This window comes from Macrobrachium nipponense, chromosome 43 (assembly GCF_015104395.2).
Source record: "Macrobrachium nipponense isolate FS-2020 chromosome 43, ASM1510439v2, whole genome shotgun sequence".
Classification (NCBI taxonomy): Eukaryota; Metazoa; Arthropoda; class Malacostraca; order Decapoda; family Palaemonidae; genus Macrobrachium; species Macrobrachium nipponense.
Window position 1 is genome coordinate 35,196,014 of NC_061104.1, and position 24,097 is coordinate 35,220,110.

At 41.9% G+C, this 24,097-nt stretch overlaps 1 protein-coding gene across 1 annotated transcript in view; it reads right to left on the bottom strand.

Moving 5' to 3' along the window:
* LOC135213877 (transcriptional repressor CTCF-like) overlaps positions 1 to 20,684 on the bottom strand; it is a 355,646-nt gene extending 334,962 nt beyond the window's left edge. The window contains exons 1-3 of the mRNA XM_064247977.1: positions 20,649 to 20,684; positions 19,514 to 19,868; positions 7,105 to 7,247 (exon numbers count right to left, since the gene is read on the bottom strand). Of these exons, the coding sequence (XP_064104047.1) occupies positions 7,105 to 7,247; positions 19,514 to 19,868; positions 20,649 to 20,684 (534 nt within the window). The remainder of the gene's footprint in view (positions 1 to 7,104; positions 7,248 to 19,513; positions 19,869 to 20,648) is intronic.
* Between the last annotated feature and the right edge of the window lie 3,413 nt (positions 20,685 to 24,097).

Here is a 24,097-nt window from a genome sequence, read left to right on the forward strand (position 1 = left end):
CTTTACGGAGTCTGGCCTCAGGAGCTGGAATATCAGAACTGTCGGCTCTTTCCAGAGATGCGGGACATGTAGAATTCCTCCCTTCAAGAGATGTTCTACTTTCCCCAGATCGTAGTTTTCTGGCAAAAAATGAGGATCCTTTGATGAGGTGGGCCCCTTGGAAAGTCATCCCTCTTCCTCAAGACTCTTCTCTTTGTCCAGTGATGACCTTACGAGCCTTTCTGTCTAGGACATCCTCTAGATCCTCAGGCGCCCTCTTCATGAGGGAAAAAGGTGGCACTATCTCAATAAAGGGTATTAGGCAGCAGATCCTTTACTTTATTAAGCAAGCAAACCCTGAATCATTCCCAAAAGCCCATGACATCAGGGCAGTAGCCACCTCTATTAATTACTTCCAGCATATGAACTTTGACGATTTAAAAAAGTATACTGGCTGGAAATCGCCGACAGTTTTCAAGCGTCATTATCTGAAGTCCTTGGAATCTTTAAAATTTCCGGCAATGGCAGCGGGAAACATAGTTTCCCCTGACATTGCACAGTAGTTGTAGTTGAAGATCCAGATCTCCTTTCTACCTGCCTCAACTAATATTTCACCTAACCTACCGTTATGCTCTATATGGTCCTTTAGCCTTAGCTGCTTAAGATAATGCTTATAGTGGTGTCCCCCTTATTTTTTTGCTAGGGGCACCCACAACTTTATTGTAAATATTATGATTCTGATTGGTGCTGCTCCCCTTATTTTTATGCTAGGGTAGCACAGCGACATTTATTAATGTACCATTTATTAATAATAATTATAAGTTTAGTGAGTAATCTTCCCTATGTGCATTGTAACTCACTAATATAGTTAAGTTTATCATAACTAGTATAAGTTTAATTTTAAGGTTAACTATATGTCTGGTTTATTTACTTTAAGTTAACTTTATCTGTATGATAACTTGTAAGTTCTCAATAACATTATATTTATTTGTTTTGCTTCTTAGTTTTATTGAGACCTTCCACTTTTATTTTACAATCTTGTGCTATTTCTCTGGTACTATTTCACGTAGCGACACGAACTGAGCCCAGAAAAGGGATTTTGACGAAGGAAAAATCTATTTCTGGGCAAGGGTTCATGTCGCCCAGTGAAATCCGCCCCTATGTCCCACCCTGCAGCCCAAGATTGGCATCTAACGACAAGGATGACCACCAGAGGCGCTGCAGTCGGCGTGGTGCGTAGCGTAGTAGTAGTAGTTGCTGTCTCCGACTGTGGAGCGGCTCTTTCAGGAGGGGGATTTTGGTGTGGGAGAATTCTAAATGGCAAGAGGTTCGTGGTAGTGGTCTCACTCGCCCCAGAAACCATACCGACACCCTCTTTTATTTAGGGTGAGCGAGTCAGTTATACTGACATCCTCCTGAATTTATTTTTCTCTGGTATGTTAGTATCATTTACCTAGAAATAATGAAATTTAGGATTATTTCACTGGGCGACACGAACCCTTGCCCAGAAATAGATTTTTCCTTCGTCAAAACCCCTTTTTTGTGGTAGTGGTTGGTTTGATAGTGAAACTTGGGGAATATTATTAGTGTTCTGATGATCTAGAGATTCAGCAGAGTCCTAAATATGGAAGGTTTATTTTAAGTTGGACAAAATGGCGAATTGATTGATTGATTGTGTCTATTAAACCTGGCATCACAACATCTAGCTTATTGACACCGAAATAAATTTAAATAGAAAAAATTAAATTTAAAATAAATGTCATAAAAAAATAACTAAAAATATATGTACATAAATATATTTGCTCATATATATAAACTCTTACATAGACAATCTATGTATAATCCAAATTTTCTTCAGGAGGCCCGCCTCCCACATAAAGATATATAACTGCTCAATATTTCAATCCTTTCTGAGAATTGTAGCTAGACTAAAATTACTTTCACTGTCACATCCTCAAGACAGGAACCTGTGTCTCAAATTCCTAAATCTGGGACATTCAATCAGCAAATGTTTCACAGTCAAGGGCACAGTACAGTTCTCGCAAGAACCCATGAGAGAGTCTTGTATGTCCAATCCTCAATCTACACAACATCATTTCCTGTTTCCTTGGCATAAAAAGGATATGACCAAGAAGACACTGATGACGTGATACTGCACATTTTTTGAATGGTTAAAATATCCTCCCCCTGGGACTGCCAACATTTTTTAATTCTCTGACCTACTAGAGGATTAAATCCCGTTATGGTAGTAGGCATCTTGTGGGTTCTCGGGAGCTGACTGCTGACTTTGCAAGTTGGTCAACTTTCTCATTCCCAACCACCCCAACATGGGAAGGCACCCAACAGAACTTTACTTCTTTCCCTCTTCTTTTCAGTAAAAGCAGCCATTCCAAAATATCTAAAATCAGAGGGTTTAAAAAGTTAAAAGATTCCAGTGACTGAAGAACTTGGGTCACAATATATAATAAAATTATTTTCATTCCGAATCAAAACTTCCTTTAAAGCCTTTAAATTTGCATATAATTCTGCTGTAAAAATCAATGCAACAGATGATAACCTCCTGTTTCTTTCTATACCAGGGAAGGCTACACCAAAGCTGATGCCAGCATCTGACTTTGAGCCATCTGTGAAAACTGCAGTGGAGTTATCATGTTGCAAGGAGTGTTCTAAAAATATTGACTGCATGGCCTCACTGGACAATTCTGTCTTGGTAAAATTAAAATATCTACAGAATTTTACCTCTGGAAAGTTCCAGGGGGGACTAACTGAATATTTTGCTATTAAAATCTTGATTCTTGGCATGTTTCATTCAATGCCTTTCCTTTCTCATACAAATGTTGGTTAAAGACTTAGGTAGCCCCTGCAATCTATACCAGCTCCAAACCAGCAGACGCTTGTAATGAAGATCTAGTGGTACCTCACCAGCATCTACAAGCATGCTCTCGGTGGGAGATGATTTAAATGCTCCTGTACATAACCGTATTCCTCCATGATGAATTGAGTTGAGCATTTTAAGGTTTTTTGGCTTTGCAGAAGTGCACACTTCACACCCATAAGTTAATTTTGAAAAGCCCAAGGCTTTATCTAATCTCAACATCTGAGTTTGGTCTGCACCCCACGAGGTGTGAGACAGGACTTTCAGCAAATTCATTGCTTTCAAGCATTTTGCCTCAATATATTTCAGATGTGGAATCCAGGTCAGCTTGCTATCAAAAATCAAACCAAGAAACTTTGTTTCACCAACACATGGAATTCTCTGCCTATGAATGAATAGATCTGGATCAGGATGGATTCCCCTTATGGGACAAAAGTGCATAGTTACTGTTTTACTGACAGAAAATCTAAAACCATTAACCTCAGCCCACTTTACTATATTATCAATGCAGAGCTGAAGGCGGCGTTCAGCCACTGCCATCCTTGATGCAGCAAAGGAAATCAACAGGTCGTCAACAAAAAGGGTATGTGTTATATCTGGAGGAATTATTTTGGAAACCCCATTGATTGCCAAGGTGAACAAGGTTACATTTAAAACACTTCCTTGTGGTACTCCTTCTTGATTAAATACATCTGACACTGTTGCTCCAACCTGAACCTGAAATAATCTATTTTTTAAAAAAGCCTTAATAATGAGGGGCAAATTGCATCTCAGGTTACATTCATAAAGGACCCTCAAAATGCCATCTCTCCATGTTGTATCATAAGCCTTCTCTAGATCAAAGAAAAAAGGGATATGATGCTGCTTGTCGGCAAAATTTTCACATATTGATGATTCCATTCGAACCAATACATCAGTTGTGGAGTGCATACTTTGAAAACCACACTGAGGAGGCGACAGATTTTTACCCCGTTCCAAGTACCACATCAAAGTACTGATTCAACACTCTCTCTTTTGCCTCTCTAAATGTGATACGTTTAGTTACCCTAATGTTTGAATTTCTTTTTCACAATTAAGTGAAGATGATGGATGATTGTCTCCACAATGTATACACCTGGCTTGTTTATTACATATGCCATGCTTTGGTTCACTGCATTTGACACAAGTAGCTGGCTTGCCTTGTAGTTTCTGTCTACAAGACCCTAACATATGTCCGAATTCTTGACAATGAAAACATCTCCTTGGTCTTGGGATATATTGTTTAACCTTGAAACGTAACCAGGCTGCTTTCACTATACTAGGCTATCGGGTAAAATTGAATGTAACAATTAAATTGGGAAGTGGGACAAGGACTCCATTTATCTTCTTCATTCTTGCAATTCTTATTACACCTTGATCTTTTAAATTCTTCTAAAGCTTTTCTTCAGAGTATGTCATAAGCTGGGGTGTATATATCATTCCCTTGGAGTAATTCAAAAAAGTATGTACTGCACACTCTACTTTAACTCCTCCAAGGTGTGATAATGTTTTTAGTTTGTCACTTTCTTTTGCTGAGGCAGATTCTACTGTCAGCTTTCCTCACCCCTCCGAAGAAATCTTAGGCTCTCGGCCACAACACTTTACAATATCTCTATATACATTACTAAAATCACAACTAGTCTTCCAAATTAGAAGTCAAATATTTATCATAAGCGTTTTCAAATATTCCGGGTCCTATTTCAGATACTATATTCCTGCTCAATTTCCCTTTACTCAGTACTGGAGCATAGGGTTTCAGTGTAATTACACTGGAAGGTTTGATTGATTTTTCCAGAGAAAGGTTGTCAGTGGAGGTTTCTGCAGTCATCAACTATTCTGATTCACTACCATCAAAGGGCCCAGGAGTACTTGTATCTTTATTTGTATTTATCATAAAGATTAAAGTTAAGGAAAAAAACCTGAAAACCTTAAAAAGATATCATCAGCCTTTCATGGAGTTTATTCTTCCACTAATGGCACAAGTTTGAACCAACTCCCAAATGTCCACATCCCTACCCTACTCCACCCCACAGGAGATGGCACAACATGATTAGAGTGGCCCAAGTGTAAGCCAAACCGCTTGATAGGACTGAGATTATTACAAGAATACAATCATCCCCACCCTAATCACATTATAGGCAAACCGGACAGAATGCCGAGAGTCTTATCCACAAAACTAGAACCCCCTGGAATCCGTGGTCCAGTCCTGCAAAACAGTTCCGCCTGATATCACTCAGGTCCGAACATTATTGGGCAGTTGATGGTCCTGCCACGGTTCCCACTATTTAGCTTCAGATATAAACCCAGTCCCAGCTATGATATCTTTTCTGTTTAAAGGTCCAGTAAATTTTAGCAAAGGAGGAAAATTCCACAAAAATTAATCTAAACATTTATTTATATATAGTATATAATGTTTGGGACTTTTGGGTGTGAACTCGGGAAAAAATTCCTAGGGTTCAAGAGCCCCCTCACCACGTCAAGGTGATCCCAATTAGAGGGGGCAAAATGGCGGAAGGAAATAATGAGGATAATACTTTGATTCATAAAGTCATAACAATTGCATAGGGAGTTCACCCTTTCCAAGGCATTGTAGACGGTATTCTTTCTTGACCAGTGCAGATTTCTATTGAAAGAGTTCATAATTTTTTAAATGCCAAGGGAATTAAAAATGATGTTGAGGTGTTCAGAGAGGCAAAGACCTTGTTGGATTTCAATAAATGGAACTTAGCACATCACTGCTGTCGCTTTTAGTATACAAAATGCCGGTCATGGACTGAGTTACAGACATTTCTGAGGACAGCCTATGGGAGAATTGATACAGAAATTGAAAAAATCCACATGGGTAAATGGTAAAAACTCCCTTGATAGCTTGCACAGATTTTTACATTTTTCCTGGCTTCTACATGAGGTCCCGGACGTCATTGTAGATAGCTTTGATCACAAGATGGAACCTGCGTCAGATGAGGAATTGATCTATTCTCAGGTTTGGTAGCACATGTCAAAATGTCCCACAGTTGATAATACATTTGTTAATGGGACCGTTCCAAGGAATTCAACACAAAGGAATTTAAGTTTCACTTCCCCCAATTGTGCCAACGTGGATTACAATAGAGGATCCATGGATCCAAGGAAACAGTTGCATTGTTTCAATTGTGATAGGCAACGGTACACTAACAAACAATGCAGAGTAAAATACTGTGAAGCCTAAAAAATTCAGATAACTTTTGGTGGTCTTGTCCGTCTCAGAAATGGAGGGATACAAGACCTACACCTCAGAACTCTGGAAGTTCAAATACAAAAGCTCCCCAAGCAGGTAACCCAAAGGGATCAAAAGATCAGCGAAATTTTCAGAAACCCGATCAACAAAAAGGGTACAGCTGACTTGTATGTGCAATTGTGGTCTTGTGGGGGACACCCCAGAGCCGAGGCCAATAGTACAAGAAACAGTGGGTGATGTGGAGTTCCCAATTTCTATATAGATACAGGAGCTTCAGTTGATTTAATGGACTATGGTCTACATCAGTCCATGTTTTCCCAATACCCTCTGAAGCCCTCAGCAGAGATACTGTGTGATGTGCAAGCCCATAGATTAAATACCTTGGGTTCTATAAGGATGCAGTTTGCACTGGGAGATCAGATGTTAGTAGAACCATTTTTGGTGATAAAAAGGGTTGCATCGGACACCAGACTTTTGTTGGGCCATCCTGCATGTAGGAGAAACTGGATATCAGTCCATAGAGATGTTAGTGACATAATTTATAGTTGGGATACTGGGTGTTTTTATTCCATATGTGGGTATACATGAAACTGAGGTAAATAAGGATACGAAGAGAATTGTACTGAGGTTAGCATGTTGATACTAATAATAATGGTGACACTGATGATAATGGTGACACTGGTGATAATGGTGACACTGGTGGTAATGGTGATACTGGTGGTAATGGAGATAATAATGGTGACAATACTGATGGTATTGTTGATAATGGTGATATTGATAACAATGGTGATACTGATTCTAGGAATGCACACTATAATCACTTTCTTCAAAATGCTTTGTTCCGTGCATGTGGGATGTGTCCCATTCAATTCAAGATGATACGTATTTTGGTTAATGGCTTTGTGAAGAACTAGTGTTCAGTTAAACAGAATTTCTTAATTCACTGAAAGTTTAACAATGCCACATAAATGATTTATCATGCTTTATAAAACAGAAAACAATTTCAAAGGCTTACAGGCTGTTGTTGTTCATGGGCTGACAGCTGCATTTCCTGGCTTGATGGATGAGGCTGCGTTGGAGCTGATGTATACTGTAACTGTGGATCAGCTCCCTCTACACCATTAACCACACTGGATATCAAGTGCTCACTGACCAAACCTATAATAAAGGTAACCAAGTTATATACATATGATGAAGAGAGATGATGCAATCCATCTTTTATCTAGAACTGATATCATGTGAAGAGGGAACAATAAACTAAGATTGTGAAAAATCTGACTGAAGTATTTTCTAAATGTCCTCATAAGGGTTAAACACCATCGCCTTGATTTGAGCTAATTCCAACTCAGTTATTTAGTTAAATACATAAACAGACCATATACATAATGATGAAAGAGCAGAGATTCCCAAAAATTCAGCTCTATATACAAATATATATATATATATAAAAAATACACAGTAGTCCCTTGATTATCCATAACTCGACGTAATCTGCGAACAACCAGCATCCAGGCACCCAACATATAGTACGTATACAATTCATAACAATTTTTAAAAACAGAGCTGCAATGGTTGGTAATGCTGCATGGGCCTTAAGAAGTATTGGTAACATTGCCCACAGGCATAAACAGGCTGAGAAAGGGTTTGGTAGGGGTGGGGGAGTCAGAGACTGGGAAAGTTTCCAGGGTGGGGGAAGAAGGCTGGGCAGGATAGGAGGGAAGCACTTGGTAGAGCAGCATGGAGGGAGAGAGAAGTGTTAGTAATGCTGCTCACAGACACAAGCACACAGAGAAAGGGTTCTCGGGGAAGGAGGGGAGGTGGCTGGGGAAGGAACTTTCCTCAATGTGGGATAGGTGGAGAGGGGTAGATGGCATTCGACTTCTTGCAGTTGTTAGAAATACTTTTTTTTTTACATTTTATCAAAGGATATTAAATTGTAATAAAATAATCAAGCACAATGGAAACGAGAGAGAGAGAGAGAGAGAGAGAGAGAGAGAGAGAGAGATAAGCTGCTTAATGTGTTGCCATCACTTATAAAAAAATTTCCTGACAAAATTTGCATTACAAACATATAAAATAAATATTTTACTATTATGGGTGTCATGTTCCATGTGTGTCATGCATCATTATAACATGTCACCAAAGCATAAAATTAATATATTCTTATAATAAAAATGAAGTTTTCATAATAAAGCTAATATTTTAATACCTACTGAACACCTGAATTAGCCCTGGTCACTACCAGCCCACAGATTTAACCACAAAGTGGGTAATTTAAACTGTCAGTGCTGCCAACACTGCAGGTAAAATCTACGTCAAATGAGTTACCTGTGATACCGTAGGCAACGCTGCTGCAAATACCGCTGTCAGAGGCCTGCCTCCTCAACTGAGTCATTCACTATCAAACTGAAGTGGGGAGGAGGGTGGGAATCATTCAGTAGTTCAGGTATTACAATATTAATGTTATTATGAAAACTTCATATTGCAATACACTCCCTGAACATCTAAATTAGCCAAATTTACAAAATTTAATGGTGGTGAGATCAATCTAATTCAGCCCGACCTGTCCATGGAGTATATGTGGTAAATCATTATCAACCTACCATGTGTAAATGTGTCCTCACCTAGTTACCTAACTTGGAAGGTGTTGAATCTAAGGTACCGTCTGAGAAATACCTCCCATGTGGTATTCTTTACTTCTCATTCATGGAGGTAAAAGCAAATTTCCTCAATCAGTTGTCTAACTTGGTAGGTGAGGATGCTTGCAGAGAAAGTACCCCAACGTCAGTGTTGATTCTGAGGTACCGTCTGAGTCAGAATTGCCTCCTATGTGGTATTCTATACCTCTTATACATGGAGGTAAAAGCAAATTTCCTCACCTAGTTGACCAACTTTGTAGGTGAGGATGCTTGTAGATGAAGTACCCTAACTTCAGTGTTGAGTCTAAGGTACTGCCTGAGTCTGAAGGACCTCCCATGTGGTATAGAATACCTCTCATGTATGGAGGGGAAACAGTAAACCTCCCATCCAGCCTCTCATGTATGGAGAAGTTGAGTGTGAGTGTGCAGGACCTTCGAGTTCTCTACTGCTCACTGACGCAGATGACTGTGCGGAAGAAGTTGAAATTATTCCAACATAACCATCAGGATCTGCCTAAACTGAAGGACCTAAAAGAACAATACACTCAGTCTAAGCTTGACCAACAGAAACTCCTAAGATCATTTAGACTACCACTGACTACCTACTTTTAACACCCTAACGATACCAAGCAAATTACAAAATTGAGTTGGCCACAACAACAGGACCCAGCGAGTAATGTTTCTCTGAAGAAACTGAAAATCCCTAAGGTAGAGCGTTGTGGAAAGCCACACCAACTCTCAAGTAGCTGTCTCCAAGATCACTGACACCGAAAATTCCTCCAGAAAGCCGAAAGGGTAACCATCCGCGATACTTTGCACCCTTGGATGCAAAGAACAACTTAAAGGCTCTGAAAGTGAAGAATCACTCGATGCTTTGATTAATAACCTCTTGCATGAAGAAGCTCATTGCATTTTTGGAAATGGAACAAAATGGACACCTAGGGGGAACCAAATAAGGTTCTCGGACATGGTAAGTTCCTCAGTACGTGACAAATAAACTTTGAGAGCTCGAACCGGACACTGCAGCATTTGAGATCTGTCACCTGCTATGCAATCATCCAACAATGCTGCTGCATCTCTACTTACGACGACGACGACACAAAATGACCATCAAGGAGACATTTTGCTCTTTAAAAGACTGTTACTGAGTGCAAGAGGTGCCCTCAACAGAACCCTCTAATGAATGTCTTGATAGTGAGGAGGCAGATGATTTAACAAGGATTTCCTCTTCTTCTTGACAAGAACGTAGAACAGCCAGCCAAAATGTTAGTCTGGTATGCCAACCCCTTCAAAACCTAAGTGATAAGGTTGTCAAACAGTTCAGGATCAGAAGGAGCATACCAACCATGTTTGAGAAAATCCCCATCAACTCAGGCAACATCCACATAGAGTGGGACAAGGCCCCCGACTTGCTGTGAAAGGTGTCTTCCAAATACAAGCCTCAATGAAGGCACCCAAGAGAGAAGAGCCTCAACAGATTCGAAGAGTGGAGCTCTGACACCAGTAGAAGGGTTACGCACTACCTCATAAAAACCAGATTAGCTTACTTGATGCTTGAGAGACTACTGGTTTAGTTGAATACAATGTAACAAACATTGCTTGAATTGACTGTGTAGGTTCCTCTGGAGCCTGGACTGCGGAAAGAGAGAATGGACGAGGTCCACCATCCGTTTATACTTGCTTTCCTTTGCTGGAGAAACAAAACCCCCAACTATTACTGGATTCTCTCTTCAGAGGGTATCCTCTGTCAGTCCTGTCTCTGACCCCACCAGAACAGGAAAAGGAGAAGGCTGAACAACTGCAAGAGCAGCACCCAATAACCTGGAACATACTACACCTGGTAGCTCGATACCAACACCTGACACACACAATCCCATCATATCTGAGCCAACCGATCCGGTTGCGGAACGCTATACCAACAAGACGACGATAAACTCCTGAGCTAGTCGTTCTCGACTGCGGAAACCCACAGCCCCTAGACACAATGACCTAACACCAGGCCGACCACCACCCACCCCAAGAGCCAACCGGTCCCGATTCCGCAACCGTGTACAAACTTAAAGACTATAACATAACCCTGAGCTAGTCTCGCTTCATTACGCAAACCTGAACTACCCAGTGATGATGACATAACACCTGGGGTGAACATACCTCTAAGAGCCAACCACACTGTTGCGCCAACCGTGTACCAACCAAAGATGATGACATAACCTAGAGCCAGTCTCATTCGACTGTGAAACCCCGCACCAGCAGGTGACTATGACATAACACCTGGCTGACTACAAATGGGCAACCAACGCCTATCCCTAAGAGCAGAGAGGCTGCAAAATACGATCCAACAAACGGCAGTTACACCAACACCAAACCAGGATGGTGAGGGAAGGGAGTACTCCTGGAAACCCCGGAACCAAGCTGAACCCCCATTGAACACCTTGAAGGAGAAACAGAAATAGCTGCAAGAAAAGGCTGAGAAAGAAGCAAGAGAAGAAAAAGGAAGACACCACACTCGGAGTAACCACCGGAGCACCTAACGACGACGTTGTGCAGATGGAGAAAAGCAATTTGTGCAGCACATAAAAGTGCCTTTAAGGACAGGCTACGAACAGCGGAACCAATGGGAGCTGAAGAAGGAAATTACCAGCTACCCTAACAGTAATAATGATGGTGCAGATGAACCGGCACAATAACCGCAGTAGGCACGTTATGTCTCAAACCCAGAGAGCACGAAATGGGAACCAGAGAAGGAAGATTACAAGCTACCCTAGTTAAAGGAGAGGCTGAGGACACAACCGGTACTGATGCACTTACCAATGGCGCAGACAAATCGCCAACTGCCATAGCACTCACAAGAACCGTGGGGGACACAACACGTCTCAAATCCAGCAAGGATGAAATACAGAGTTCAGGAAAAACTCAATCACTGCCTGTGAAACCTCCAGCCTAGCAGCCTGAGAACTATAGGACCAGTGGGGGGTGGTGCTAAGAAGACAGTCCCCCCAAATGTACACATTCCCTGAACTCCGAAGAGAGAGAGGGAGCCGCTGAAACCCTCTAATTACAGGATTGAACTGACAAAAATTCTTTGCTTTGCAGTGTTAATGGCAAAGAAACCTTACAAATCCCTGTTGTACTCAGATATTTGTAATTAGAATCAATTCCCAACCCCCTCTGCCATGTTAACTAAGTCGAACGTGTCGCATGTAGCCATTTATGAATTTTTATCACAGCACCATGATTCATATACATGCATCAAGCTACAAATGTCCTTTAATATCTAATTCACTCTACCTGGTTTGAATCCTTGAGAAGGCGAAATAATTTTCAAACTAAAAAATTCCCCTTCGGTCAACATATATGAAAATATATTGATTCCGAGGTAGAGTGAATTAGATATTAAAAGACATTTGTAGCTTGATGCATGATATGAATCACGGTGATGATAAAAATTCATAATATGGCTATGTGCGGCAAACATTTGACTTGGTTAACATGGCAGAGGGGGTTGAATATCGATTCTAATTTCAAATACCTGAGCTCAACAGTGGTTTGTAAGGTCGGAATCTGTATCAACTTATACCTCACTTGTTGGCTGATTCGATAACATCACTGAAGTCCTGATTTCTCCTCAGTCCGCTGGACACTGGTTTGAAACCCGACAGGACAAAATTATTATTAACTGATTATTAACTGAAAAACTCCCCTTCGTTTAACATACATGAAAATATAATGATTTAGAGGTAGAGCGAATTAGATATTAAAGGACATTTGTAGATTGATACATATACATACATACTATATAACATATATATATATATATATATAATCTATATATATATATATATATATATATATATATTATATATTATATATATAATATTAATTGACCTGATCTCGGTCATTTGTGGGTTCGGGATATGAAGGGAAAAACAGGAGGGAGAGAAGTTTACATGCGTGCAATGTAGGACATGCAAAAATAATAATCGAGGGGATGTTTAACACAGGTGTATTCTTCTTAGCTACACAGGTGGCCTTTACTTGTAATTATTACATTAACTATAGTAGTGCACAACCAGATGGCAGGTTAGACTGTTAATGACATTCATGGCGATACACATCTTTGTGTGGTGGCTGACGGGAACGGGACTGTGGGCACTGGGCACTCGTCTCGACCCAGTCTGTGCTGTATGGGGCACGCTATCTAACTGGGATGACTGCTGGTGCAGCCTGTTTCAAATGCCCCCTTCACACAGCATCATTATGCAAGAGGCTGATTGGTTATTCTGGCTCCTTGGACACGAGCCAAACAAGAAGGGATATAGAGATGCGTGGGACTCTTTTGAACTGCCCAAGCCCCGCCAACTTGTAACATCTTTGGCGGCTGACTTACAATAGTTTCACGGGACTTCAGAATATCACGGAGAAGGCATATTCAAAACTGTATTGAATCAGCTCATCACTCCCTCCCCAGTTCTTGCATCCCGCTAGACATACAACACTGATCTGATGATTTGCGCATTGCTGTTTTTCTTTGAGTGCCATACTATCCAGTTTGTGCAAAATTTTAAAACTATATTTGGGTAGGGCCATTTGGTGTGTTACAAACACAAGTTACAACAAATGAATCTCATGCTTCATAATGTGTCATACAGAAAAACAAATTTAGGTTCACATTCAATAATATCAATGAAAAAATGGATAGTCACAGCTCCAGCTCGAAAAAGCTAAATCATAACTAAAATTCACAGAACATGAGTAAAAAATGAAACATTACTCCTAAAAATTTGGCAACAGTATATGAAAAGTTACTGAATTCCTTCTGCAACACAATAATAATAGGAAAAAAAAATATAAAAAAGGGATTTTGACAAAGGGAAAAATCTATTTCTGGGGGAAGACCTATGTTGCCCAGTGAAAAGTACCTGTAGCTCACTTTTCTAAGTATAAATAGATCCTAAATATACCAGAGAAAAAAGCTAGCATGGAATGCTGAAGTTACTACCCTCAGCTCGAACACCCAAGGGCGTCGGTATAAGCACTGGGGTGATTGGAAGCCACTTCTCACAGGACTTTCTGCCAATTACAGGATTCCTTTCAAAGTCCCTCCCACAGCGAGAGCCATTACAAAGGCTACCCCTTCTACCTTCCGCTCGCTACTACTACTACTATCCATGCCTGGCATCTTCATTCCTGGAATAGACATCCAAACTTGGATTGGCTAAAGGGTGGGGAAAGAAAGAGGGATGGGTTCACCGGGCGACACAGGTCTTCCCCCAGAAATAGATTTTTCCCTTTGTCAAAATCCCTTTTCTGGGTTTGACCTGTGTCTGCCGGTGAAAAAGTATCAGAGAATTGCCATACAAGCTTGCAAGATACCAGACAAAATGCATAAAAGGGATAATGAAACTTGAAGTTCACTAAAGAATAAAAACTAGGACTTAAACTAGGGCTTAAAAACTAGTAATAACGAAACAATATAATGGAATGGTATCTGAAGCAATATGAATATACAAAGGAATATGTACAAAACAGGTAAGTGATACCAAAGATGGTCCCAAAGTTATAGTATACAAGTCCAACGACGGAATGGTAAACAAACCAGCCCGGCCCGGAGGAGGGAGGGTTGGTAGGGGATACGAGCGAGGCAGGTACGAAGGAGAGAGAATCAAGGGAGAAAAGGATTGACAGAAGGGCAAAGGAAAGGAGTTTTTAAACTTGGTTATTTGGGGGAGACTATGCTCCCTGCAGCCACTGTTGAGAATTTAAGGGCCTTTAGGTTTTTGAGATAGTGGCGTTTAAATACTGCCGGAGATTTCCAACCCGTATATTTCTTCAGGGATTTTGACTGGGGAAGACCTGTGTCGCCCAGTGAACCCATCCCTCTCTTTTCCTGGTCCCCACCCTGTAGCCAGCCCAAGCTTGGGTGCGTAATCCAGAAATGAAGCCCTCGGGCGTGAGTTGTAGTAGTAGCGAGCAGAAGGTAGATGTTGTAGTCCTTGTAACGGCACCTGCCTAGAGAGGGGCTTTGAAGGGAATCTTCTAATTGGCAGAAAACCTGTGGTAGTGGCTTCCACTCGCCCCTGTGCTTATACAGACGCCCTATGGGTGATCGAGCTGAGGGTAGTAACTTCAGCATTCCATTCAGCTTTTTTCTCTGGTATATTTAGCATCTATTTATACCTAGAAATGCATGCTACAGGAGCATTTCACCAGGCGACACAGGTCTTCCCCTAGAAATAGATTTTTCCTTTGTCAAAATCCCTGTTACTAACATTTTCTTCAGGCCACGCAGCATTGCTAACCATTAGAGGGCAGTAGTTTCAAATTTTTCAAATCTATATCTATCACATGCAGGCGGTCCCTGGGTTACGACGGGTCCGGCTTACGACGTTCCGAGGTTACGACGCTTTTTCTTAAATATTCATTGAAAAATCCGCCCTGGGTTACGACGCTTGTTCCGAGGTTACGACGCTGACGCTTCCGACGCTCCGAGTTTACGACGCTTTTAAAAAATTCATACTATGATAAGAATCCTTTATAGTTTAGCACAGTTTCTCTCTCTCTCTCTCTCTCTCTCTCTCTCTCTCTCTCTCTCTCTCTCTCTCTCTCTCTCTTTGTATTTTCCGACGAAAATAATCACTAATTAGTGTATTTTGATGTTTATTTTCATGACTAAATACATTTTTATAATACAAAAATGATTTACTAATTTTCAAATATTAATTTTGATTAATACTGTATTAGTAAGTTTAATAAGTTGAAATGATATCATATTATAAAAATAATAATTCTCTCTCTCTCTCTCTCTCTCTCTCTCTCTCTCTCTCTCTCACTCTCTCCTTCTCCTTCCCCCCCCCCGCTCTCTCCCTTCTCTCTCTCTCTCTCTCTCTCTCTCTCTCTCTCCTACAAAGATGTATGTTTTTTTGTATGATAAATAAATGATTTACTATTTTCAAATATTAATATTTATTATACCACGCAATAATATCAATTCATTAAAGAAAATACCATAGTAAATTAGTAAGATTTTAGCTTATATTTAAAAAATTATGGAAGAATGAAGGAATTCCCAGTCTTCTTCAAGTAACTTCCAGTAACCTTTTCTCGAGATCCAGGTACTAAAACTGTCAGATATATCAAGTTCTGTGACAGCCAGGAGGGGGAAGAGCTGGGGGAAGAGCTGCAGTGTTGCAATCACGTGGTCCTGAAATTCTCTCCCCCCCCCCCCCCCCCCCCCCTCTCTCTCTCTCTCTCTCTCTCTCTCTCTCTCTCTCTCTCTCTCTCTCTCTCTCTCTCTCTCTCTCTCTCTCTCTCTCTCTCTCTCTCTCTCTCTCATTTACTGAGACTCAAGATTTTTTATGTACTTGTACTATTTGTTTTTTAATACATTCAAATAATAATAATAATAATAATAATAATATATAATAATAATAATAATAATAATAATAATAACTGTAATTACAAAATTCATATGTGATAGTATTTTAAAGAAATACAATACGTACTAATCTATCCATGTCACTTTTAATTAAGGTTAACTCTCTCTCTCTCTCTCTCTCTCTCTCTCTCTCTCTCTCTCTCTCTCTCTCTCTCTCTCTCTCTCTCTCTCTGTCACACAAGATAATAATGTTTCATAGTGGTAACTCCCTCCCTTTCTTTCGCTGGAAGCGTTATAAGTATTTTTTGAGAGAACAGAGAGAGATAAACACTCTCTCTCTCTCTCTCTCTCTCTTTTACCGAGATGAAAGAATTTTTATGGTACTAGTATGTAAAATGTTTATTGATAATTTCAGTTATTTAATAATAATAATAAATAATAAATAATATAATAATAATAATAATACGATTACTAATTTCAAAAGAAAATTCTTCCCTTTGCCTTTTTCTGTATCAATTTCCCACCTCAACTCCAGTGACACTCGGAGCTTAACAATGCCATACATGGTCAACGAATTTAATGGTTTTTATGTAATCAATCTCTCTCTCTCTCTCTCTCTCTCTCTCGTCTCTTCTCATCTCTTCTCTCGTCTCTCTCTCTCTCTCTCTCATTCTCTCATCTCTCTCTCTCTCTCTCTCTCTCTCTTACTGAGATGAGATCATTTTCATGGACATGTATATAATAAGTTTATCATTAATATTTTCCAATAATAATATCTATTATTCCATTTTTGCTCATTCCATTTTTGGTTTTGGCACAGATTTTTACAGCCGGATGCCCTTCCTGACACCAACCCTCCCTATTTATCCGGGCTTGGGACCGGCACCCATAAGGACTTGGTTGCCCCCCCAGAAATTCGGGGAAAGACAAAGGGACCTACATATGGTATTCATTGACCTTGAAAAGGCTTATGACCGAGTCCCCGAGACAATAAAGAGGTATGGGAGGAGCCTGAGGGAGAAGATGGTGCCAGAGAAGTATGTGCGATTGATACAAGAGATGTACCGGAATGTATTTACCAGAGTGAGGAGCAGTGTTGGGGAGACAGAAGGTTTTTGAGGTGAGAGTAGGATTACACCAGGGGTCGGCTCTGAGCCCATTTATCTTTAACATAGTGATGGATGTTATAATAGAGGAAGTGAGGGAGACAGTACCATGGAACATATTGTATGCGGATGATATTGTTCTGTGTGCAGAGAGCAGGGAAGATCTGGAAGTGAAATTGGAAAGATGGAGACAAGTACTGGAGGACAGAGGAATGAGAATAAGTAGATCCAAGACAGAATATATGTGTACCACCACTGAGGGGATGATAGAGAAAGTATTCAGCTTGGTGGAGAGCAAATAAGGAGAGTTTGATAAGTTTAAGTATTTGGGATCTTTTGTTAGCGCTGGAGGAAGTATGGAAGAAGAAGTAAAACATCGGGTACAGGCAGGCTGGAACAACTGGAGAGCAGCCTCGGGAGTTCTTTGTGACAAAAAAGTGCCGCTTAGGTTAAAAGGAAAATTTCACAAGACGGTGGTAAGAACAGCAATGCTGTATGGTACGGAAACAGCAAGCATGAGAAAAGCAGAGCAGAAGAAGATGGATGTGGCAGAAATGAGCAATGCTTAGGTGGATGTCTGGGGTAACAAGAGTGGATAGGATCAGAAATGACTACATAAGGGGTCAACTAAGGTGGTGGAAGTATCAAAGAAAGTGCAGGAGGGGAGGCTGAGATGGTATGGACACCTGTTGAGGAGAGATGAGGAACCACGCTGGGAGACATACTATGGGGGTGGAGGTGCAAGGAAGAAGAAAAAGAGGGAGACCAAGAAGAGATGGAAGGACTGTGTGAGAGGAGACTTAAATGAGAAGGGAATTGATGAGGCAGAAGCACAAGATAGAAATCGATGGAAACGGCTCATCCGAAACGGCGACCCCATATAAAAACAATGGGAATAAGCTGGGAAGAAGAAGAAGAAGAAGAAGAATAATAATACTATTAACTGTAAGTACAAAATTCATATCTGAGTATTTTAAATACAATAATCATTCCATTTCTCTCTTTTAAATACTGTAAGGACAACTCTCTCTCTCTCTCTCTCTCTCTCTCTCTCTCTCTCTCTCTCTCTCTCTCTCTCTCTCTCTCTCTCTCCACAAGATACTTGTCATATATTTGGTATTTCTATTTCTTCCTTTTATCTCTCGCTCTCAGCAAAAGAATTGATAGACAGACAAACATAATTGCACAGTCCTCTCTTTCTCTCTTCTCTGGAGAAATATATGTATTTATGGGAGGGGGAAAAAGTTGCCTACAGATGTTCATTTCAATCTATTGAAACCGTAAGGAGTTATTTCTCTCTCTCTCTCTCTCTCTCTCTCTCTCTCTCTCTCTCTCTCTCTCTCTCTCTCTCTCTCTCTCTCTCTCTCTTATATTTTAATGAAAATATACAGTAATTTGTGAATACACAGTGTTGCACATGAAAAAAGTAAATTAGTAAATTAGTGATAATTTTAGAGATACGGCCCTAAGAAAAATTGCAAATTAGTGAAATTTTCCCTGTGGACATGTTTTCAAGAGCGTCGTTCCGGCTTACGACGATTTTCGGGTTACGACGCGTCTTAAGAACGGAACCCCCGTCGTAACCCGGGGACTGCCTGTATCTTTGGATCCTTGATCCCTGGTCCAGGGTATGTGGAATAATGTCAAGTTCTGGATTATTTTGAGTTATGTATATTAGATTTATAATAAAAAAATGTGAAAAAGCCTATGCATCTAAATTAAAGTGTGAGAAAATTGAAGGGTGATGTTAAGTTTAGGGTGAAAGTTACTTTTTGGATGAGAAAGGAGCGATGATTGACTACTCTAAGATGTATTGTAAGTCAGGGCCATGTTGCTCGTTGTAACTTTTGTTGTGTGTTATAAGAGAGGGGATGGCAAAACAAACTTGGATTATAAGTTTAAAAATCAATTTTTTTGATTCATACTTATTGGAATTCCTCCTACACAGCCTCAAGTACAGTACTGGGGAAGGTTAGGGCAGGGTTTGTGGACAACTTTACATGGATCAAGGGTTGGTTATGTATTCTATCCAATTAATTCAATAGTTAGCACCACTTAGGGATCTTTATTATGTAACAGGGTACTGCATTATAATAGGCTGTTCTCTTGAAATCCTGTGGTTCCCAATATTTAAGATTGTAATATGATAAACCACCTGGGGATAAGATAGTTTTAGTTGACAAGCATACATCCTATCCTACATGTCCAAGCCAATTTGCAATAACAACTATTCTACTCTAAATAAAATTTCCCAAAAATTGGGCATATAAGAAACATGAAGCCAACACGTTACTCAAAATTTACCTGAACTGGCATTTTGTTGAGGTGCTGCCTGACTGGCTAGTTGAGTAGCTAGAAAGGTTGCAACATCTTCTTCTTCTGTATGCATAGTTGAATTGTTTGTGCTATCTGTCCTAGATGTGCTTACTTCTAAGGGTCTAGGTGATGATGTATTTACTGATGTCCCAAGTGGATTTCCAATGACAGTTCTTTGACCTGTAGAATCTATTTCTTCCTCGATTGTAACTGTTGCTGTCAAAGCATCAGTGCCACCTGAATGGGACTGCCATCCTCCACTGACACTTGGTAACTGAATCAAATTTGAATTAGTGGTTTCACTACTTGTTGTAACAGTTTCCACAATTGATGCCACATTTTCCTGTAAAAAAGGGAAAAATTCTTTGAAAAGAGTGATGCATATCAATTACCAGTACTTATAATTTAGCCCATTTCATGATTATGATGAACTGTCCTAAGCCACCAGTTTCTCTTTAAAAAATTAGTCAGCAAGCAGTACTGGACAGGCATGTCCCAAGGTCTCAAGCGAGTAACAGCATGTTGGTTTGTATTGGAAAATCACTTTTGTTTTAAAAAAATATCAGTTTCACAACAAACCATATACAGAATTTATGATCGCGTTAGCCACTGTTTGTCCTCAAAGAGGTTACTGTTATGGTCCCCCTGGGCTCTATAAGACAGACCAAGCAATATCATAGAATTCTCTTGTATTTGGTCATGGCCAGAATAGTGCCTTTGATTTTACACAATGATAGAATATAAAAGGGCTCGAGGAAAGAGGCCTCTTTCCCTGCCTATACAGGCAGTCTCTGGTTATCGGCGGTCTCAGTTAATGGCAATCTGGTTTTATGTCACTTGTAAAATTGGCAATTTCTGGGCTCAGCTCGTGTCGGCCTGTGAAATATCCTTAAGTTCATTATTTCTAGGTAAATAATCCTAATATTACCAGAGAAAAAATAAAATCAAGAAAAATGTCAGTCAAACTGACTCGCTCACTCTATAAAAGAAGTGTCGGTATGGTAACAGGGGCGAGTGAGACCCACTACCACGAGCCATTTACCATTTAGACCTTCCATCACAAAATCCCCCACCTGAGAGAGCTGATACCAAAGAGTGATGCGTCCACTACTACTACTACTACTGACGCCAAGCGGAGAGCAGCGCCTCTAGTGGCCATCCTTTATAATTAGCTCAACAACGCCAGTTGTGATTTTTGTCCCTCGTGTTGTTTTCGCTTTTCTGGATTTATTTCTCTACGATGGAATGTGCTGCTATCGCTTCGGCTAAGTTAAGTGCCCGATAAGTCTAGTTTTTGTATTTTGGTCTTCCAGGGACCAGTATTTTCCGTTTTTTAGGTCATATATGGTCACCTGGTTGACTCGTGGCGGCCATGAGCCGCCTCGTGTTGTTAAGATCTCCCAGTCTCCCATACTGGGACATCTTATCCTTATGGGCTCTTATTTTACGTTCATCTTCTTGTTACATCGTATTTTAGAATTAGGGTACACAGCCCATACCTTATTACCTATTATCTCTTAGTTTGGTATTTAGGGCTATACTGTTATTCTCCCGCCCAGCATCCCAGCTCTTGCTCTTCATCGGCTACTGCTGGCTCCGAGTAGTCGACTGTTCTTCGGATCAGTTCGCCTCCTCCTGGGCTTCTTTCTCTCCTACTCAAGTGTCCCTTCTATTCTTTTACGATGTATTTATATTTATTATTTATCAGTGTTATTTAGTGTGTTAGGCTAGCTCGGGCGCCTTGTACCTTGTGTTGGTACAGTTGGGTTCACGTGGCCCCTCTTGTGGTTGTGTTGCTACCGCGTCCTGGTCCACCACCGATCACGTGTCCCATTAGGCGCCTTACCCTCTCCCTTCCCTCACTTCCACGTGGTAGGGAGGGGTCTGGTCGGGCCTCCTTGGTTGTTATGACAACCACTGTAGCCTTCCTCCCTCTCCCTCTGAGGGGGCCGGAGGAGTCCCATACCAGCTGGGGGCCTGGGTACCCGATGAGTGGGAGTTTGGGGGGTTGGCCACCCCTCTCTCTCTCACCCGCCGCGACCACCCCGATGTTCCCGTCTGCTCTCCCTCTACCATATCCTGCCCCTACCATGACGGACGGAGCCCCTGCTCACTAGCCGGGGGCCCCTTCGGTTATCGGTTGTTTCTGGCTCCACCAGCGGGCGGGGTAGGAATTTGCCAGTGGTCTATATAGCTTGCCTAGTATATCTTCTTTCCGCTACCGGAGGAGAGCTTGCTCACTTACCCGGGCCCTCCTCTAGTAGTCGGAAGAAAAGCATGTCTTATTCTATAAGTATACATGCCCTTACTGATGTTTTTATTTATACATATATTTATCATCTTCACGGTGTTATTTTTCTGTCTACCTCCGTCGTTCTCCGTCGTGGTTCCATGGGCTCCTCACCACTCCTGGTTGGTCTTCTTCCCCGTCCCCGGCGTACGCTGCGGACTCCAACCAAACCGCCTTACTAACCACACGTATTGCGGCGGAGGACTAGTTTTACTCTAACTTACATACTCCGGCATGCAACGGAGTCTATGTTAGGCTGTAAGTGTGTAATCTCGATACTCATGTATCCCTCCACTTACAGGCTACTAACTGCCAGGAACCAGGCTGCAATGCAGTCCTCTACGACCCCTGTGCCCACGAAGAGAGCAGGACCCACGCCCCGTGCGCCACTACCCACGGCGAGCTGATTGTTTGGCACCATGAGGCATGCACTATCTGTTATGACCTCGTGAGTCAGCTTTTGGGTGGGGTAAGTAGATTCCTGGACAACTTTCTTGTAATCAATTGTTTATCTTTAGTTTTAAGGCTTACTTTAAGCTGTAACTCCGCCATCAGAGGCTTCATATCGCCTTCTCTTTCAGGCTGCCGCCGTGAAAGAAGTCGCCTTGGCAACCTTGAAAGCTTGGGTAGGCGGCTTCGGTAAGAACGCCGCCAAGGGACAGCCTTATATTCTGGATAGGAAGTTGGCTATCCAGATCTTCCCCGGAGGGAAGGCGACGGGGTATGTCGACCCCGCCTCGGCAGCCCACTCATAGCCTCAATTCAGCAGGAGGTGCAGCAGGCGTTTGGGTCCGTCTCGACGCAGGAAACGGTGCCGGACGTCGCGAACCTGGACTTAAATATTGAGCCAATGGCGGTAGGTGCCGAGGACTTGTTGGTCGAGGTAGGTGTTTCGGGCGCTCAAGGGCTACCTTTGAGCGCTCCTGGATCTTCTTCTCCTGTCCCTTCTTCTTCATCTTTCCAAGGCTTCACGGGATCTGAGATCCCTTCGCCTTCACCCGCTCTTTCTGTACCCCCGAAAGTGAAGGGACAAAGAGAGCAGAAGACCCTTCATAAGACGACTTCCAAAAAGTCGTCGTCTTCTTCGGCACGGAAGTCTTCGACATCCTACGCCGATGCGGTGAAGCCCAAGCCTAGCTCTTCCCACTCTAAGGGTTCAAGAAGCAAGGCTTCTAAGGAGAAGGCCCGAGCTCCGGCCGAGCCAGTTCCTTCTCCAGCATCCACTGGATCCGCTCCGGTGACTCCTGTTGGGGTGGCAGCATCTAGTGCTTTTGATCCCACCACCTTCTCAGCAGGAGTATTGCAGCAAGTGGGAGAGATGGTCGGCTCTCTCGGTACAAGATTTGAGCAAATGTTTGCTCAACTCTCCAGTACAATCAATCAGTCCGGTCAGTCGATCCAAGACCTCTCTAACCGTGTTAGAGAACACGACGACCGTTTCGCTGGTCTGAGTCAGGCCCCGCAAGCGAACTTCCCAGTAGGAGGTACTGGTTTAGTCCAGCTACCACCCTACGAATCCCTGCCGGCTTTCTCTATGAATAATCCTTGGAGGGTGGCAGCTTATGCCCCCTTCAAGGACGGCATGATCTCCATTCCGGAGTGTGGAACGAGAAGGATTGAGGACTTCGAGTTCTACCCCCCCGGATTGACTCAGCCTTTCATAGGGTATGCCAGACTGACCCAAACAGCCCTCAATAGAGAAGACAAAATCTCTAGGGAGACTGTTTTATACAGTAGGGATCATGCCCAGAGGGAGTGGGTTCACTGCCTGGAGGATTGGGATTGCACGAATACCAAACTCCAGGCCTTCAAGAGCCCTTTCACTATCTTTGCCACAGAGGAGGAGGCTTCTCTCCCATTTGCGACAAAGATGGTGGAAACGACTCTTCAAGCCATTCTTAAGGATGAACCCGTTCCGCAGTTAAGGGAGGCGGAACCAACATTCCCGCTCTTCCCTGCGTTCGGCGAACTGTGGGAGAACTTACCAGCTACTTTCACAGTGGGGAAGCTGAAGCCGGACTGTGCTATGGACCAGTTCGGTGAGAAGCTCCCTAGACTGCCTGATAGCCTTATTCAGGCAGAATTTGATGCCCGTACTAGATTTGGGAGGTCACTTAACTCCCTGATCATCACGGAGATGGCTGCCCTCTCGTACGCCACCGAACCACTCTTTAAGATCCTGGCGAAGTCTCAGCTTCAGTCAGTGCAAGCTGATGCTTTCGACTTTTTCACGGCCAGACGGAATTGTCTAAAGCATGTGTTGCAAGAAGCCACTATTAGGC